Source organism: Acipenser ruthenus, chromosome 3, assembly GCF_902713425.1.
Source record: "Acipenser ruthenus chromosome 3, fAciRut3.2 maternal haplotype, whole genome shotgun sequence".
In the NCBI taxonomy this organism is placed as follows: domain Eukaryota; kingdom Metazoa; phylum Chordata; class Actinopteri; order Acipenseriformes; family Acipenseridae; genus Acipenser; species Acipenser ruthenus.
In genome coordinates, this window is record NC_081191.1 from 102,232,435 (window position 1) to 102,251,817 (window position 19,383).

A 19,383-nucleotide genomic window follows, 5' to 3' on the forward strand; every position below is an offset into this window, starting at 1 on the left:
CCACAGGGGTCGCTGATGCGCGGTGAGCCGTGGATTCCCCTGCCGACCTAAGCCCTCCCTACCCGGGCAGCGCTCAGCCAATTGTGCGCCGCCCCCTAGGAACTCTCGGTCACGGTCAGCTGTGACATAGCCTGGATTTGAACCTGCGATCTCCAGGCTATAGGGCACATCCTGCGAGGAGCGCCTTTACTGGATGCGCCACTCGGGAGCCAGAATCTAAATCATTAATGTAGATTAGGAATAGCAGAGGACCTAATACTGATCCCTGTGGTACACCACTGGTTACCTCGTTCCATTTTGAGGTTTCTCATCCTCTGTTTTCTACCTGTTAACCACTCCCTAATCCATGTGCATGCATTTCCTTGAATCCCTACTGCATTCAGTTTGAGAATTAATCTTTTATGCGGGACTTTGTAAAAAGCTTTCTGGAAATCTAAATAAACCATGTCTTATGCTTTGCAATTATCCATTGTCGATGTTGCATCCTCAAAAAAATCAAGCAGGTTAGTTAGACACGATCTCCCTTTCCTAAAACCATGCTGACTGTCTCCCAGGATTACGTTACCATACAGGTAATTTTCCATTTTGGCTCTTATTATAGTTTCCATAAGTTTACATATAATAGAAGTCAGGCTTATTGGTCTGTAGTTACTTGGTTCGGTTTTGTCTCCCTTTTTGTGGATCGGTATTATGTTTGCAATTCTCCAGTCTGTCGGTACAACCCCTGTGTCAAGAGACTGTTGCATGATCTTGGTTAGCGGTTTGTAAATAACTTCTCTCATTTCTTTGAGTACTGTTGGGAGGATCTCATCCGACCCAAGGGATTTGTTTATTTTAAGAGCTCCTAGTCCCTTTAACACTTCTGCCTCTGTTATGCTAAAGTTATTTAAAACTGGATAGGAACAGGTCAACATGTGGGGCATGTTGTCCATATCCTCCTTTGTAAAAACTTGTGAAAAGTAATTATTTAATATATTTGCTATTTTTTTTCTTTGTCTATGATTTTGCCATTTGTGTCTCTTAGACATTGTGTGCCTCATCTCAAATGTCAGTTGGTTATGCCGGCAGGGTTCTCCATGTTAGATCTCAAAGGGTTTAAGAATGTGATCATTAATACAGGCTCACATTAATTAACTTTTCATACAAATGCATTACAAGATTGCCCAGCTTCAGGCTGTTGGGTCTATGAAATGAGTAATTGTTCCTGTCTTTCTTTATTAATTGAATATGCCTATGTTAATGAAGTAATCTAAAACTAAAACTGAATTCAGACCCTGTAGCTGCACTCCATATCCCCAGGAAGGATCCTGTCCCCTGGAATGTCAACAATCAGGGTTCAGGGGTTTCCTGTAAATTAGCGAGCGATATATTGATGTTGGGTCACTAGTGAAGACCCTTGGTGGAGGGCACTATAGGAACCTCATTTTTACCAGTATAAGTAGGTAGTGAAACATGAATTCTACTGCATTTGTTGCTTTGTTAAATATTATAAATATTAATAAGCAGAGAAAATGCCTTATTGAAATGTCAAATTGTATTTAAAACCCCAGAAGAATCTCTACTACCCTGTTCACACAATCAATATACTGTGTGATCAACACATATTGCACACATTGGGATTTTTATTTTGTTTTGAGGATCAACACCGCCCTCTATTGTATAATATGGCATTTTCTTAAAAAAAAAAAATATAATATATATAATTAGAAGGCTGTGTGGTCCAGTGGTTAAAGAAAAGGGCTTGTAACCAGGAGGTCCCCGGTTCAAATCCCACCTCAGCCACTGACTCATTGTGTGACCCTGAGCAAGTCACTTAACCTCCTTGTGCTCAGTCTTTCGGGTGAGATGTAATTGTAAGTGACTCTGCAGCTGATGCATAGTTCACACACCCTAGTCTCTGTAAGTCGCCTTGGATAAAGGCGTCTACTAAATAAACAAATAATAATAAAATAATAATACTTGTTTTACATCAAAAAGAAAGGTTACCAAACATTGTGGAAAAAGCAAAAATGTAGGCAAATGGTTATTGATGATAAACAGTGGGCTGTCCATTCATTTTAATTTTCTGATATTCACACATGGGAGCTGAATTCCACCTACTCCACTAAAAACTTGGTCAACACCATTTCAAATTCATTTTTGCTGTGGGAACATGTGAGCTAAAGTCACTCCAGTACTTGACATCTTTCATAGTTCATTGTAATAACGTATGTGTCTCGTTTTGTGCAGATTTGTGCACAGCGTGTTTAGTTTGGGAAGCTGGGTGGAATATCGCTGTTACATTCATGTCATTTGTTTTCCTGAACAGGACCACAGCAAGGCTGTGGTGGCTACCTGACCTCTCCTAGTGGCTCTTTCGGCTCTCCTGACATCGACTTTGATGGCAAATATGAAGCAAGCCTGGACTGTGTGTGGAACATTGTGGTTCCTCAAAACATGAACGTCAATCTCACATTTTCCAACTTCGTCCTGGAAGGGCCTTCTGGAACAATCTGTAGATATGATTATGTTAAGGTATGGGATCCGACTTTGCTGTGTGTATGTGTCACACGTGAGGTTGGAACACACCATGCATTAGACAAAACAGATCAGATCTGCTTTTATACAAAAATAAGGAGTCTGTAACTAGTGATACAACAAAAAAGTTGGTTGATCCAGTCACTAAACAGTATTTGTGATTGTCTAGAGCCATACTAATATATGTTACAGAATGTTTATACAGATTCAGATGAATGAATTCCTTCCCTGAGGTCACAAGTACTCAAACTACTGTATATGGTTTTCTTAATTTATAACTGTGGTTGTTGTCATTGGTTTCTCAAGCGTGAGAACAAAAGAAAGAAATATCCCCAAAAGCCCCATACACAATTTCTGCTGATCCTGCAGTTGATGTCCTCTCTTTTCAGGTGTTTGATGGAGACAATGAGAACTTCCCACTCGTTGGCACTTTCTGTGGCAACACTGTACCGGCTTCTTTTGCCTCCAGCAACAACTTCCTGACAGTGAAGTTTGTCTCAGATAGCTCTGTCAGTTTCAGTGGGTTCAACGCTACCTACACAGCTGTGGAGTGTAAGTAATGATGATTAAAGATTTAACCCAGAGCCATGAAAGCAGCAGGGTATACAATACATGTTTTTGTTTTGTTTTCTTGTTGTGCCTAATGGTATGTCTTGTTGATTTAAGTGAACTGCTGTTTGAAGCAGAGGCACCCCCTTTAGAAATAAGAGCTATTTGCAGTGGAAAAACAACTGGAAGCCATGAGAAGCTGTAGACAAGTCAAGAGTTTGCTGGCTGAATCGCTGGTTTTAGGAAGTCATTGCTGGTGGCATCACAGTTTTCAATACATTTCCAAGGATTGAACTATATACTTTACCTAAAGGCCTTTTACTATTTTTTGGTAATGTGGGAAAATATGTTTTAGCATCACCAGCTTCTTTCTGTGTATACTGTACCATTTAAAATAGAAAGTGAACTAAAGGTCTGAGGAGTTCTGTAGTCAAAGTGCCCCATTTTGTTTGATAAAATAACATCATGTTTTAACACTGCTAAGCAAAGAACTCAAAATGGCAATTTAAATGTAGTGCTGTCTGTTGTGCTAAAAGAGCCAGACTCCAGCTGACTGAAACGTGTATCAATTGAGCTATCAGAGGAGAGAGTACATTTTAACATGTTACACTGTATCTGTAATGTTAACTGTTTTTATCTCCTTTAAAAAAAGGGTTGTACACGTTTAAAACTGTGATGAATTGGTGTTGATTTATGAATGAGCGTTGACTTCAAAGGGAAATTTAGTTTTTGTTCATTCAGATTATTTGAATTATCAATGCTTCTGTCAGTCCCCATGCCTTTCATTAGGTCTTAATAAAAAATAACTAAACAGGATCTGAACTCCCCTATTGACCCCTGATCAGCCTAAAAGATGACCTCACTAACCTAGGACCACCTCTGTCACACCCTGGTGCATCTGCTGATCTTCACTGGTGATGATGAGTCATGATTAGTCATTGAGACATTGAGACAGAGACCCACTAATCCTTTATCATCAGTAACAGAACCCAGTGCTTGGCAGTAGGCCACAGCAGTGTTTGTGGTAAGAATGTATTTCATTCTGTCAGTAAACATTGCTAAGTGGTTTAGTAACCAAGGTTTTAAAGATGTCTTACCTGTTATCAAATGTCATTGTAATCTGATGCTGGTCAGTAAAACAGAGTCAAAGCTGGTTGTTGCAGACTATTATTACAGTCAAGGTCATCAGAAAACTTCAGTCATAGCTACCCACAAAGAACATTAATTCCTGGGTGAAGAGTCAGCAGTTAATGTTAGTGAAACCAATGGCTTTCAGGATAAAAAAATAAATCTGATGTACAGTATTATTCATAATGTTTTCTTTTGCTCAGTGACTTGTGGTGGGTCTCACAATGCTAGCACCACTCCTCAGACCATATCATCTCCTACTTCCTCCAACCCATATCCATCCTCCACCAACTGTCGATGGACCCTGGATGCACCTGCACAGGAAAATGTCAAACTGTCTGTCCAGCGTTTCCACTTGCCACCCAGTCAGAGCTGTTCCCATGACTACCTGGAGTTCAAGGACTGGCCTATGGTAAAGATAGCAATTACACCACTGTCAATCTACCTACAGACATATTTGTCCCTTTAGGATTGAGTTTTGTTCTGTTTCCACCAGTGCCAGTTTGTATCCACTTTCGACAAGGAGAAAAACCTTTTAGGGTTTAGGTAGAATCATTTAATGTTCTGAGTTGTTTCTTACTAGGTGAAATGTTGATGTTGTTGCAGGTTGGGGGGATTTAAACAAACAAAATATGGTCTCCTTTCTAATAAATTGTACAGATGGCTTAATTATAAAATAATATAGAAACAGACACAAGTGAATGAATTGCAGTGTGAAATTCACCATTGTGGGTCACAGCAGCTTTAAATACATCCATTTCATCACTCAAATTAGTGGACATATGTACTAAGTCAAGAACCCATAACCTTGAGATTAAAAATGACAGAACGTTTAAAGCTACCTAACAATAAATGTATTTGTACAATCAGTTCTTTGCTGTATTTGATGACAATGTAATAAGGATTGTTTTTAAAGTTCACTTTCTGTGCCTTGCAGGGTGATTATGGGCAGGTTCACAGATTCTGCGGGACAGACACTACAATCCTGGACTTCTACACATACGGTCGTACGGTTATGGTGACATATAAATCTGATCACTACTTGGCAGAAAACGGATTCAGTGTAACATATGAGATTGCAGGTATGTTTTCAATGCAACGGATATGTGTTTATATTACCAATGTTCTGTTTTAAAAACTTTTTTTTTTTTTCATAACAACATTTTAATTGAAATTTAAAAGGCAGAGCTTTTATATTTGCATTACATATGGGTGGGGATCTAGTTAACCCATATTGGATGGGGGGGGGGGGGGGTGTAATTATATCACACACATTAAATAACTATTTGGCCTTGGACAGGCAAGCAGATATCACACAACTACAATAAATTCATTTTACATCAGTTGTCATATGCACATGGTTTTTGTTTTGCTAATCTACACAAGCATATGGGCTTCTCCCAACAGACTTAAAAGCAGTGTTGGGGAGTAACACATTGCATGGAACATATCATCTTGATAAAATCTGTCATCACTTACATTTGGATAAAATTCACTAGATGTGATTGAAAAATGACAAACTCTGTTTTAGAACAGGTGCAGTGACTTTTTATTGTGCTGATCAACAATTGACATCACAAAGATACTGTAAAATGATCTGTCGATCTTGGGCAGGTGTTGTGACTCTTGGTCTCCCAGTTCGCGGCCTGTCAATGACAGAGTGTGTCTGGTTATACCGTCTTGCCAGGTTTGAAATTGCTGGCTGTGAGCACCCAAGACGGCGAGCCACAGTACGCTGCCCTAGTCCAGCCTCCAACATGCCGATTGCATGAAGGCGCTGCTCTCTTGACAGACTTGGCATATATATATATATATTTTTTTTTTTCTGTGATTTTCTTTATTGCTTTTATTCAAGCTTGCAATTCAACAGCTGAAATCAGTCCATATCCAGTGTCCAATCAACTGTCTCACTAATTGGGTGATTTAAGTGCATATAGTCACTCAAGTGTGTCATGGTCAAGGGTGAATGATCGAGTGATTAAAAAGTAACCCAAAACATTTCGTCAATGTCCATCATTTATATACCTTATTTTTTTAAAAAATAAATGTGTTATAATAGTGATAAGTTTCTTTTGATGCTTGGTATAGATAGATAGATAGATAGATAGAGAGAGAGAGAGAGAGAGAGAGAGAGAGAGAGAGAGAGAATTTTAGAGTGAGCAGTCACAGAAAATATGAGCTCCTGAAAATTTAAAAATGTATATGTTTCTTAGTGAAATAAAATGCCAATTTAATAACATAAACATATGTAAAGTAGTACTTAAGGTAGTATTTAACGTAATATGAAAAAATAAGGGAAAACATTTGGTTAAATATAATAAAAACACCAAAAGAAGATCCCAAGACCAAAAGAAACAAAAACACAGAGAGGAAAGGGAAGGAAGGAAAGAAGAGAGAATTAAAGGAAGAGAAGACAAATTAAAAGAAAAGGGAAAAAAGAAAGAGAAAGTAAAGAAAGGAAGAAGGAAATGAGGAAAATAAAGAAAGGAAGAAAATCACAGAGCAAAGGGAAGGAAGGAAAGAAGAGAGAATTAAAGGAAGAGAAGAAAAAATTTAAGAAAGAGAAAAGGAAAGAAAGGGAAAAAGAAAGAGAAAGAAAGAAAAGATAGAAGTAAATAAGAGGAAAATAAAGAAAAGGAAGAAAATTACAGAGGTAGAGGTAAGCGTTTTACACTACCATCATTTTATTTTATAATTTTATAGTAATACAAAAAATACTACAAAAATTAAAAGTTCAGCAGTAGTTTGCTTTAAAAAAAAAAAAAAAAAAAGTTCAGTTTACTTTCAAAAAAGCAGCCGTTGGCAGTGACAGTTGGAAATTGCAACAAAGTGTAGCAGATTCTCCCGGTTGCCATGGAGACGAGTCAGAGTGCAGAGAGCAGGGAGTTCCAGTACCCGGCTGAACTGCGCAGCGCACAGGCCAGGAAGCATCATAAACTGAGCGTGCTGAGAGAGAACCCGGAGTGTCTGTACACAGACTACTCTGGGACAGGAGACAAGAAGATGAGAAGCAACTTCATCTTCTACATTCAACACCTCAATGCCTGGCACACTGCTGTGTGTAAGACGTACAGCAACGTCACAAAAAGAGGGATCTGCCAAGGTAGACAGATCCTCTTAAGAGAAGACTCTGACCCGGACAGCACAGTCTTGAATATTAATGTCTACCACAGCAGAACTGTGTTGATCCAGGGCAGTGAGGCTAGCCTGACCTCCTTTGAAAAAACATATAAACAACTAAAAGAGGCAGCAGAGATTGAAAAAACACACACTACAGCCAACGACCCCGAGAACACCGACCCTGAAGACCCTGAAGATCCCACCTCAGACAGCACAACACCCGACACCAACCTGCCCACCCCCACGACCCCCAGCGACACCCAGCGCATGCGGGAGTGCCTGGCCCTGCTGGAGTTGGAGTTTGTGGAGTTCAGAGAACTTACACTGGCCAGGCTCACGGAAACCAGCATCACTCAGCAGCTCAGAGATGAGGTGAGCCAGCTCAAGAGAGAGAACAGGGTGGCCATCACCGAGCTGACCAGCGAGATGAAGGACCTGCAGCAGGAGAACGCGAACCTAAGGACCCAGCTGACCAGCGTCAAGGAGGAGATGCAGCGCAGAGAGAAAACCACCAACAAGGAGCTGCAGGGATTGAGGGAGCAGCTCCACAGATACACAGCCCCCCCCCATCCCTGCTCCCCGTGCTACCACCCCCGCTACACTCCCACCCCTGCTCCCCCCCCATTCCCACCCCCGCTGCACCCCGCACTTCCACCCCGGTCTCATCCCCACCCCCGCTCCCATCCCGGTCCCCCTCCCACCCCGCTCCCATCCCCACCCCTGCTTCCCCCCCACTCCCCCTCCCACAAACAAAACCCTCACAGACATTGAAAAATCTGTTGACCAAAATCAGTTCTGGGAAATGTGGAACAATTTAAACCCAACAAAACAACAAGAATTGATGATACAAAATGGAACAGTTTGGAAAAATTATTTTGAAAACCTTTATAAAGATATTCAGCAAAAAGATCTAACAGATAAACAAAATGAAATTAGAGAAAAACTGAAATTACTTGAACAATCAATTAAAGATAACCAAAACACAACTGATGTTCCAATCACCCTACAGGAATTAACTAAGAAGCTGCAGGCACTGAAAACCAGAAAAGCCTGCGGCCCTGACAGCATCAGCACTGCGATGCTCAAACACAGCAGCCCTAAATTACAGGAGGCAATGCTTAAATTGTTCAACATGGTACTAAGTACTGGTTACTTCCCTGACATCTGGAACCAAGGGCTTATATCCCCAATTTACAAGAGTGGAGACAAATTCGACCCCAGTAACCTGGGGAAGGTATTCTACAGTATCATTAACGCCCGGATACTGGCCTTCCTTACCGAACACAATGTCCTGAGTAAGAGTCAAATTGGATTCCTACCAAATCACCACGCAACAGATCATATTTACACCCTACACACCCTAATAAACAAACACATAACACCAAAAAAATAAAGGCAAAATTTTCGCCTGCTTCATTGACTTTAAAAAAGCATTTGATTCTATTTGGCATGAAGGTTTATATTACAGAATTCTTCAAAGTGGTGTAGGGGGTAAAATCTATGATATAATAAAATCAATGTACACAGAAAACAAATGTGCAGTCAAAATTGGCAACAAAAGAACTGATTTCTTCACTCAGGGGCGGGGGGTGAGGCAGGGCTGCAGTCTGAGTACAACACTGTTCAATATTTATATTAACGAGTTGGCTACGATGTTGGAGCAGTCTGCAGACCCCGGCCTTACTCTACACGACACAGAAGTCAAGTTCCTGCTCTATGCAGATGACCTGGTCCTGCTGTTGCCCACAGAGCAGGGGTTGCAGTGGAACCTGGCACTGCTGGAGCAGTACTGTCAGACCTGGGCCCTGGCAGTTAACTTTAAAAAGACCAAAATAATGATTTTTCAAAAAAAGGCCAGAACTCAGGGAAACAGATACCACTTTACCCTAAACAACACTACACTAGAACACACCTCAGACTACACTTACCTGGGCCTGACTATCAGTGCATCAGGGAGCTTTAACCTAGCAGTGAATGCACTAAAGGAAAAAGCCAGAAGAGCTTTCTATGCCATCAAAAGAAGATTCTATAAAATAAATATTCCTATCAAAATATGGCTAAAATTAATTGACAGTGTCATCCAGCCCATTGCGCTGTATGGTAGTGAGATATGGGGTCCACTTAGTCAACAGGACTACACTAAATGGGACAAACACCCAATCGAAACCCTGCATGCTGAACTCTACAAAAACATCCTACAGGTGCAAAGAAAAACACCAAATCATGCACGCAGGGCAGAATCAGGCCGTTACCCAACACTCATAAATATAAAGAAAAGAGCACTAAAGTTTTGGATGCACCTAAAGAAAAGTGAATCAGACTCCCTCCAGTATGAGGCCATGCAAACCCAAGAGCTCAGCCCTGAAAAGAGTCCTCTAAGCCAGCTGGCCCTGAAGCTCACTGCACTGAACCCAACTGATAATACTAAAACAAACCAGCTTCAGGTCAGCACTGCTTACCAGCCCCCAATCAGAGTCAACCAAATTATAAAACTAACCAAAAACTGCTATCTGAAACATTGGGACACAGAAACAAAATCTCAAAATAAACTGGATTGTTATCGGGCCCTAAAAAGAGATTACACTCTGGCAGAGTATCTCTCCACTGTTAGAGATACAAAGCAGAGACAGATCCTGACCAAGTACAGGCTCAGTGACCACAGCCTGGCCATTGAGAAAGGCCGTCACCGGCAGACCTGGCTTCCTAAAGAAGAAAGGCTCTGTGGTCACTGTGAGACAGGAGAGGTCGAGACAGAGATGCACTTCCTTCTTCAATGTAAGAAATACTCAGAAAATAGACAAACTTATTTTAAAAAAACTGCGAATTCCCTCCCAGATTTCCCAAACATGACCAACCCTGAAAAAGTCCCAATCCTCCTGGGAGAGGAGGGAAGCACAGCCCAACTAGCAGCCCAGTATGTGTCTGCATGTCACAGACTGAGGGACACACAATGAGAGCTCTGCACAGAGACACACACACTTATGTATATACAGTATGTATGTTGTTGTGTATGTAGGCATGTATGTATTATGTAAATACTTATTGTCCTGATACATGTTTATTGTTAGTAGTGATATGTTTTTTTTTTTTTGTTTTTTTTTAATGCATTGTATATATACATGTATGTATTGTATAATTGCTTTGGCAACACCTGCTATTGTAAGTCATGCCAATAAAGCACCATTGAATTGAATTGAATTGAATAGATAGATAGATGAATAATAATAAACATATACTAAAAATAAATTAAATGTCGTTTACTTTAGGTTGCAGCAGAGAGTACAATCAAACCTTTGGATATCTGAAGAGTCCAGGCTGGCCCGGCATCTACCATCAAAACCTGAACTGTGTCATTATTCTTAGAGCCCCACAAAACAACGCCATCTCACTCTTCTTTGATGCCTTTGATCTGGAGTCTCACCCAACCTGCAGCTTTGACTATTTGGAGGTGAGTGAATTGTTAAAGTTGTTTTGAAAAAAAGCAGTTTTTCTGCATTTTGAAATATGTAGTTTAAATTGTCCTTTATATGAGTTTGGAAGAGTTTAAAATAGGTGTTTCTACACACAAAAAGATAACAGGGTTTCATTGTGTTCATGAAGTGCACAATATTTGTGTTGGGTACATTTATAAAGTGGAAACCTTACATGCTCTTATACTGCACTTGAAACCTGTTTATCAGGATAAGATGTCACCGGCTACTTGTACTGGACACCTGTCAAAATCCTTGTTTAAAGCCACACAGCGAATTCTAACACAAAGTCATTTCTTATAGCCTCATCCCCAGTTTAGACCAAATCCAATGAATGGCCCCAAGGGCGTAAACGCAAACAAACGTGGATCAAATGATAAAAAGCAATTCAAAGGCTTCACCTTCATGCTCAAGTATACCACTTTGATTACATTTCAGTAAATCTAGATATTTGATCCTTGAACACGTTTCCACTTGTGTTTCAGATCAGAAATGGCAGCACTGCCTCTGACACACTGCTGGGTAAATACTGTGGCCAGGCCCTGCCTAATCCAGTCTTCCCAAACAGCAACCTGCTGTACCTCCACTTCCAAAGTGATTTCTCACAGAGTCGCAATGGCTTTGAGATCACCTGGACCTCCTCTCCAAATGGTAAGACAAATGGCCTTAAAGTGATCTTGTTCAAAATACATAGATTGTATCAATACCCACTTGGCTTTTAGAAGCAGTGCAAAACATTAGCCCCCATTTATGACATCATAGGGTGCAGAATCATAGTCTACCTATGAGCATAATTGGGTGATTGGCAAAGTATGAACACAGCACTTACTGTGCATGTTTGTATAATAATACTATTGTAATGTACATAGTATATGTTGTGTGTTCCAAATTACTTTATACAGAGTTTTGGCATTATTTTTGTAAATGGGTGAATATTTGTGAAACAAATGTACAAGGTCCATACCAAAAACTTGACTGCTCGAATTTGAACACAATTGACAAAAAACTGTCCTTTTATCAATTTATATAACCCATAATCTTGGCAAGCCTATTTAAGATTTGTTTCACTAAATGATAAAAATTGAATTTATTTTTAAATGTATTTTTAAATGTATTATTTTATAGGGTGCGGGGGCACACTGTATGGAGACCATGGCTCCTTTACCAGTCCAAACTACCCTGGAACCTACAATAACAACACAGACTGTGAGTGGACCATTGTAGCACCAGTCGGGCGTGTGGTTACAGTCAACTTTGCCTTCATCAGCATTGATGATCCAGGAGACTGCGTGAGCAACTATCTGAAACTGTACGATGGCCCAGATGCAAGCATACCCCCAGTAGGGCCGTATTGTGGACTGGTAAGGATTGTCTTGTTTTAATTGTTTTATTTTATGTTTTAGATAAATGTATTGTTCAAAACACATGAAAAAATAATTAGGCTGGAACCTGATGTCTGGTATGCAACTGTGCATCATGATCTACTGTCATCTAGTGGGATGTTTATTCATCTGTATCTAAGTGAGAAGCTGATAGATACATGAATATTTTGTTTCTCTATTTCATACAGGAAACGAATATCGCTCCCTTTACGTCTACATCTCACCAAGTCTTTGTCAAGTTTCACACTGAATACTCAACACTGCCATCAGGATTCAGGCTGAAGTGGACTAGCTAAAGAAGGGGATTCTGCAGGGAGCATGCAAGACGGGTTTCAAGACATCATGACAATGTTGTTGGATAAGCCGAAAATGGACACAAATTAAAAGTTGAGGTGTTTTACAAGATGGAAATTACAGTGCATGGTATCTCTTCTTTGCACTGCTGTTTCAAGGCAAATTTTAACTGACCTTTCCTGTGCAATCTTTTTATATCGTATATGAACTTCAGAAATAGACTGTCGACTTATGTTTAGAAATTATAAAAAAATTATTTTAAATCAGTACTTTTGTTTATAAATAAATTGAAATGTTACTTTTGCATCATGTGTTTTTTTTTCATTTATTTTTTATTAAAGATGTTTTTGCATGTGTGCTATATCTGTTCACTATGCATTGAAGTGTAATGAACATGACCTGCAAAAATGGTGCCATTATCCTGTGGACTGACCAGCAGTGATTACCTCAGTGAGCATCAGTAATTTCGTCAGTGTTGGATTCAGAACCTGCCGATGGAGGGGCTACTATCAGCCCTCTTTCAATTTGCCAGTCTTACGTATCATGACTGAAACTGACTTTCAACATGGAGAGGCAGCTTTTATATATTACATAGTGTATCAGAGATATCGTTAAAATATCAAATTGATCAGTAACGACGGGCTCATTTTCACAACAAAAGTGTACTATGTTTCATACTGTGGTTTATTACAGTTTTTTGTCAACAAATGGTAATACACTTGATTTTTAAGGTTAACAGAATGATTTTATTACAGTAGCTTTAAAGGAGACATGAGCACACATAGCTGGGTGGGACAGAAACATAAGGAATTAGCACAGTCAGCTTTTATTTTTCCCATTAGACAACTGTCAATAAATAACAATGCAATCAGATGCTCTTTTAGAAGTTAATTAAAAGTTTATATTTACTTCCACAGCTTCCCTTTTGTTTGTTACTGGGTCAGCCTAACATTTGAAAACTAGCAACATAGTGAGAGCTATTTAATTATCCTGTCTAGTGTTCTCTTTGGACACGTCAAGAGATCTCTTGACTACTGCCCAATCAGATATCTTACTATGTGTCTGGGAGATTGTTATAAAAGCAAGACACTGACAGACAGCTCGAATAAGCCGCTGACAAGGATTTGGAACAAGTAACGGAAGACTGCTTTAGGTGATGTTTTGATAAGCTGTGCAATACAGTTTATTTTTAGCTGCTCAGCTTTTTGTTAATTGTGATTTTACTTGCACCTTAGTAAAACGAGCATGAAGTTCGATTGTGGCATTTTAGTTAAACAGAATTGACTTGTGAGTAGCAGGTTTTCAAATATTCTAACTTATATGAGTTATATAACAAGTCTTATTAGTAACTGGTATCATTAAACAATATATATTGGTAATGTGTGAATATCTGTGTAAGCATATACGCACACTGTGGGCACAAATTATTAATAATAAAAATTACCAAATGATGTTGCCAGGTGACACCTGAGTCTAAATAAAACAAAACAAATAAACCAACGAAAAACCATAAGATTCAAAGGTAAACAATAACACCTTGAAGTAGAGAGGTATTTTTTTAACATTAGTAATAAACACGGCTAAACAATTCAGCATTGTTCACTTATGGGTTCCCTAAATAAGACAATGCATTTACAAAGAAAACTAATTGTCCTTTATGTTTCTTGGCATCAATTCCATAGCCTATGTTTAATACATTCTTGATTTTAAAAATATATAGATATATTACGTGTCAGTGTAAAACCTTACACGCTGTGAAACTTTTCCGGCAATGTAACGCTTATTTCTGGATACATCCAATTATCGGCTTACAGAACCCTCTGCAGACTGAGACTGTAATGACTAGAATTCCTGAGCCGCTTGCCATCCATCAGCAGCCATCCATAAGATTGGAATTAGAAAAAAAAAAGTATTGTCTTGCACAGCTTAAGCATACTCCTATTCATTATAGCATGGTCTGGGAGGCCAGGGTGTTTTATACAGCTACAAGAAGGATTTATATAAGTGGATTGACTCTAATTTACAATGTATATAGTTACACTCAGAATATGTTAAAGTAGAATATGGTTTACTTTGCATGCAATTGTGGGTAAAATATTTTTGAGTACTTGTGATGGAGAGCGAATGAATCCTAGTCAACAATCTCCCTCCCGACCTGTGAGGGCACGGTATAACAGGAACAGTGTGCCTCGCACTGGATGGTTCGGCAGTTCATTCCAGGGTCAGTCGGAAGCCGGCCATCCAGGAAGGGGGTGGAGTCACAATACCAGAAGTCATCGCCCTAGTACAGTAAGCAATGTGTCAGTCATGGATTGGCGGAGACGTGATTAAACATAGCTATCGTAGGGGGCATGACTCAGGGTATTTCAGGGGATATGACGATGCAATCTGTTCCTTTGTTATGGTTACGAAAGGACCTGTAAAGGAGTGAAGCGAAAAAGAACCGTGAGTGTTTCGTGCTGTTTTGTTTTGTCGTATTAACTAATATTTGTTTGTCATTATTAGACGGCTAAACTATCCGGGAGCTGGCGCTACAAAGCCAGTATTAAACCCGGACTGCACTGCACCATTGTCCACTATAAACTTGTATTGCACCACCTGCACAAAGAGCACTCACTGCTGGATTACATGATCGTGTCTGTATTTGTGTGTGTCTAGTTTAGTATCTTATTATTTTGGGACTGAACCCTGTTGTTTAACTGAGTGATACACATTGGTGTGTAGAGCCATTTATTATTATTTATCAGCCAATAAAGAGCTGTTTAACTGTGAACTGTGTTGTTTCAAATCATTCCTGAGCACTGCATCACCTCTACACCTGCACACTGCAAACCACTTTGCCACAATACTATATTAATATAAAAAAAGCCAGTGTATAAAATAGATTTGAAGAGTAAGTTTTGGAAGTAAGTAAATTCAAATGTGTTTTCTTCATTTATTTTACTGTCCTGTGTACCTTTTGTATGATGTTTGCTATCATTCTGAGTGGTTCATAAAGCAATGACTCACACTGGTAGTATGTGAAATGGGTTCTGACCAGGAATTCGGAAGCTGCTCGTCTGTTCAAGTCGTCTGCCATGGACGCTTGATTTGTAGGCTAGGTCAGCCAAAGTGTATGTACGTCTTTATATCTGTAAGCGCCAGCACCCTCGTGTGCTCAGCAGTGTATTGCCTGCCAAACAAAAGGAAACTTGATGGGGCTGGCTTTTACTTCAATAAAAACACTGTCTGCTCTAGCCTGTGCTAAATCAATAGCAGGGAAATAGAACTGGAGATCAACTGCTGACCTCAAGTGAAATTACCTTAACAAAGACTTTTAACAGAGACACATTTTAAAAAACAAAACAAAACTGTATTTGAATAATTGAAATATATACCACTCAGACTGATTGCAAAAACATTACTGGGACAGTAAGAAAGAGAGACACAACTTTAAGCTACCTGCTTTTTAAAACAAATGTTATAGTATTGAAAGTAATATTTCACAGCATATGCTAATTGAAAATAGGATGTCCTGTCAACAGGAATACACTGCTGGATGTTGTTGCTCACCAAAGTTTGCTAAAGTTCAGTACTGTGAGGCATCTGTTCCTGCCAAAAATAATCAGGGTCTAAAAATAGGATAAACTATCGGTCTCTTCTTGTAACTAAACCCTGAAAAAATACTACTGTCGCCTGCCACAGTGCTGAATTCTTATTTGAGAAGTGATACTTTCTGGTTTTGAACAGCAGTACGGTGATCCTGGAAGGTCTTGTTGCTGCCTTATTATCATCTGCCAGAGGAAAGCCCCACTAAGGAATGTGTCTGCCTCGGAAGGTAAGGGGAGAGGTTGTGTTAAAATTGGGGAAATGACCAACCTGCATTGTGTACAGGTTTTGCATCTTGTTTATCTAGAGAACCGGTTGTCCAATTGTGATTGAACAAGCTAAGGACCTTCTTTAGCGCACCATTCTCATTAGCAACCGTGCTTATGTTAAATATGCTCCAAACTGGTAAAGTAATTTGCTAACAAGGCTTAGATGCAAATAAAAGGTTACAGACTTGTTATACTTGTTGGTTATACTCCTGGAATTGCATTTCTTTATCTATGCAGGTGCCTAATCCAATATGAAATAATGCAGAAATACAAATATTACACAGGACGACAACATTGCAAAGCAATATTCTGCAACTATGAATATTTGAATAGGTTACCCAAACCAGATCTATGTATAGCTACAGTAATTCATAGTAAATATTGTACTGTATATTTTCCCACAAACTATTTGCCCCGTCTGATTTTCTGCATATTTGCACATTTTCCACATTGTATTTGGTCAGATTTTTTTGTGGGTTGTAGTAGTATATAGAGGGAGTCTGAGAGAAAAAATGACACCAAAGCTTGGTGCTTCTTTCATTTGTTTGGTGTGCAAGGTAATCAAACATGCAATCTTCAGGTGTGAAAAAGTTATTGGTTAACAACCAGGCCTGATTTGGGCCAGCTTGCCCAATATAAATCTGACTAACTTTGGCCCTTACCATCAGAGTGAAGTTGTCAACACACAGGTTCTAGAGGCACATCATGCCACGAACAAAAGAAATTCCTGAAGAATTTCCAGACTGATAGGCATCAACAATTTTCTTACTTTGCATATATATATTTTCTTGTGGGTTGACCCTCATCTCTCCCTACACCCCCACTCGACCTCTCCGCTCCGCCTGCACTAGAAGACTGGCTCTACCTCCTCTACGCTCCCCTGCCTCCAGAGCCCGCTCCTTCTCCACCCTCGCCCCGCAGTGGTGGAATGACCTTCCTACAGATGTCAGGACTGCCCAGTCCCTGACCACATTCCGGCGCCTCCTTAAGACTCACCTCTTCAGACAGCACCTGTAGAACTCCTCTGTTTTTCCCCTGGGACACATATCACCCTTCCTTAAATGCGCTTTACTTGCTCTTATCTGCCCCCTATTTTACTGCATTTAATCCTGTACTCCAGAGTACTATAATCTGCCAAGTGTTTAATCTGTAGTATTTTTTATTTAATTATATCCTGATGTAACTATCACTGACACTGTTATCTGCTGTATTACTGAATTGTATTTTGTCACACTTGTACTTGCTTGAACCAAAGTCATTGTATTTATCATTGTATTTATCTTGCTCTTAATTGTATTATTACTTGCACTGTGATTCTTGAAAAGTATTTGTTTACGACTGTAAATCGCCCTGGATAAGGGCGTCTGCTAAGAAATACATAATAATATATATAATATATATATATATATATATATATATATATATATATATATATATATATATATATATATATATATATATATGCAAAGTAAGAAAATGATTAAAGTTAACTTACCACAATAATATTCTACTATTAAGAACATCTTGTTTACTCCTCTATTGCTTTTGTTGTTAAAAAAAGAAAAGAAAGAAAGAAAGAAAGCAGTGTGTTGTGGTGGCTTGTCCTGATCTACTGAACTTAAAATAAGCAACATTGCACAAAGAAAAAAAAAATTACACTTCCGATTAAAAGGTGACTAATAGTAAATATTTCATTTTTGGTCGTCACTTGTAAGCACAATTCCCATTTTACAGACCCCTAAAATTATTCACTTTTTTGTCAAGGTATTATGGTATTGTGTAAAATTATATATAGCAAATAATACTACCTACGGCTACCCATATTTTCTATTTAACTGTGACTAGGAAAGGATATGTGTGTTGTTTCTGTTCGGGGCTAATAACACTGTAGCAACTTCCTCCATAAAAATTGCCCTTTTGCTAATGTAAATATTCTTCGGAGATTTTATTTTATTTTTTTCAATTGGATCAAGCTCCTTTTCTCCAGGCAAATTCACCAGGATACATAGGGGTCTGTGGATCTGATTGCAGCCTTTGGGAAAATAATTCTCGGCATTCCTAATTCGCAGCCGCCTCTGGGTTCTCCCGAGGAAGTTTCCTTTTACGGAATGTGGACATTTTTACAACACACACACTCACTTCCTGTTGGGTGTGCTCTTCTGTTTTTTATTTTTTAGCTGCCTGGGGAAGAGTTTTCTTACGGTTTATATAAAAAAAATACATTATTATTTTAACTTACTAAATATTTTACTTTGTCACCTTTTTCAAATCTGACAAAAGGTTAGTTTTACTTTTAATAAATAGTAGCTAACTGCATTTATGTAGCAATTACTAATAATACCGCTATGAAACTTCTGTCAACTTTAATGTAGCCTTAATGCATCCACTAGTTTTGCAATACATTGGCCGATTGATAAATAGTTTCTGACCATTTAGGTTTTAACCTCTGCAATTTTGATACAGAAAATGTCGAAGTCGTTGAAGAAAATCGTGGAAGAAACCAGGGAAAAGAACCTGACTGAGGTGGATATGTGTGACAGAAGCATCTCTAATATGCTGGATATCTCGGGACTTTGTAAGTACTTATTTGCGTTTGTATTTTTATTCTAGTGCGGGCAAAAATAGAATATTAAAATGCTCACCACCGGTAACGTGCAGCATGTGAACGAATGACTAGCTCCCTCGTACTGTATGCACTTTTAACTGCTGTATTGTAATTTCTATACTGTGACTAAAAGATTTGGTGCGGGGTAATCTACCTTACACTTACAATGCATGGCCCCTTTGCTACAAGCAACTTATTCACTATAAAGAAAATACAATTATTATTATTATTTATTTCTTAGCAGACGCCCTTATCCAGGGCGACTTACAATTTTTACAAGATATCACATTATTTTTTTACACATTATTTTTTACATACAATTACCCATTTATACAGTGGGGTTTTACTGGAGCAATTTTAGGTAAAGTACCTTGCTCAAGGGTACAACAGTAGTGTCCCCCACTGGGGATTGAACCCATGACCCTCCGGTCTGGAGTCCAGAGCCCTAACCACTACTCCAC

At 39.1% G+C, this 19,383-nt stretch overlaps 2 protein-coding genes across 2 annotated transcripts in view; both read left to right on the forward strand.

Moving 5' to 3' along the window:
* The window catches only part of LOC117394588 (cubilin-like), a 108,396-nt gene extending 95,170 nt beyond the window's left edge, over positions 1-13,226 (forward strand). The window contains 8 exon segments of the mRNA XM_059020105.1: positions 2,309-2,514; positions 2,907-3,069; positions 4,398-4,606; positions 5,132-5,276; positions 10,581-10,762; positions 11,270-11,435; positions 11,910-12,145; positions 12,355-13,226. Coding sequence (XP_058876088.1) covers positions 2,309-2,514; positions 2,907-3,069; positions 4,398-4,606; positions 5,132-5,276; positions 10,581-10,762; positions 11,270-11,435; positions 11,910-12,145; positions 12,355-12,462 — 1,415 coding nt within the window. The 3' untranslated portion in view covers positions 12,463-13,226.
* Positions 13,227-18,231: 5,005 nt separating this feature from the next.
* The window catches only part of LOC117435363 (ras suppressor protein 1-like), a 53,926-nt gene continuing 52,774 nt past the window's right edge, over positions 18,232-19,383 (forward strand). The window contains exons 1-2 of the mRNA XM_034058456.3: positions 18,232-18,597; positions 18,781-18,892. Coding sequence (XP_033914347.1) covers positions 18,784-18,892 — 109 coding nt within the window. The 5' untranslated portion in view covers positions 18,232-18,597; positions 18,781-18,783. The remainder of the gene's footprint in view (positions 18,598-18,780; positions 18,893-19,383) is intronic.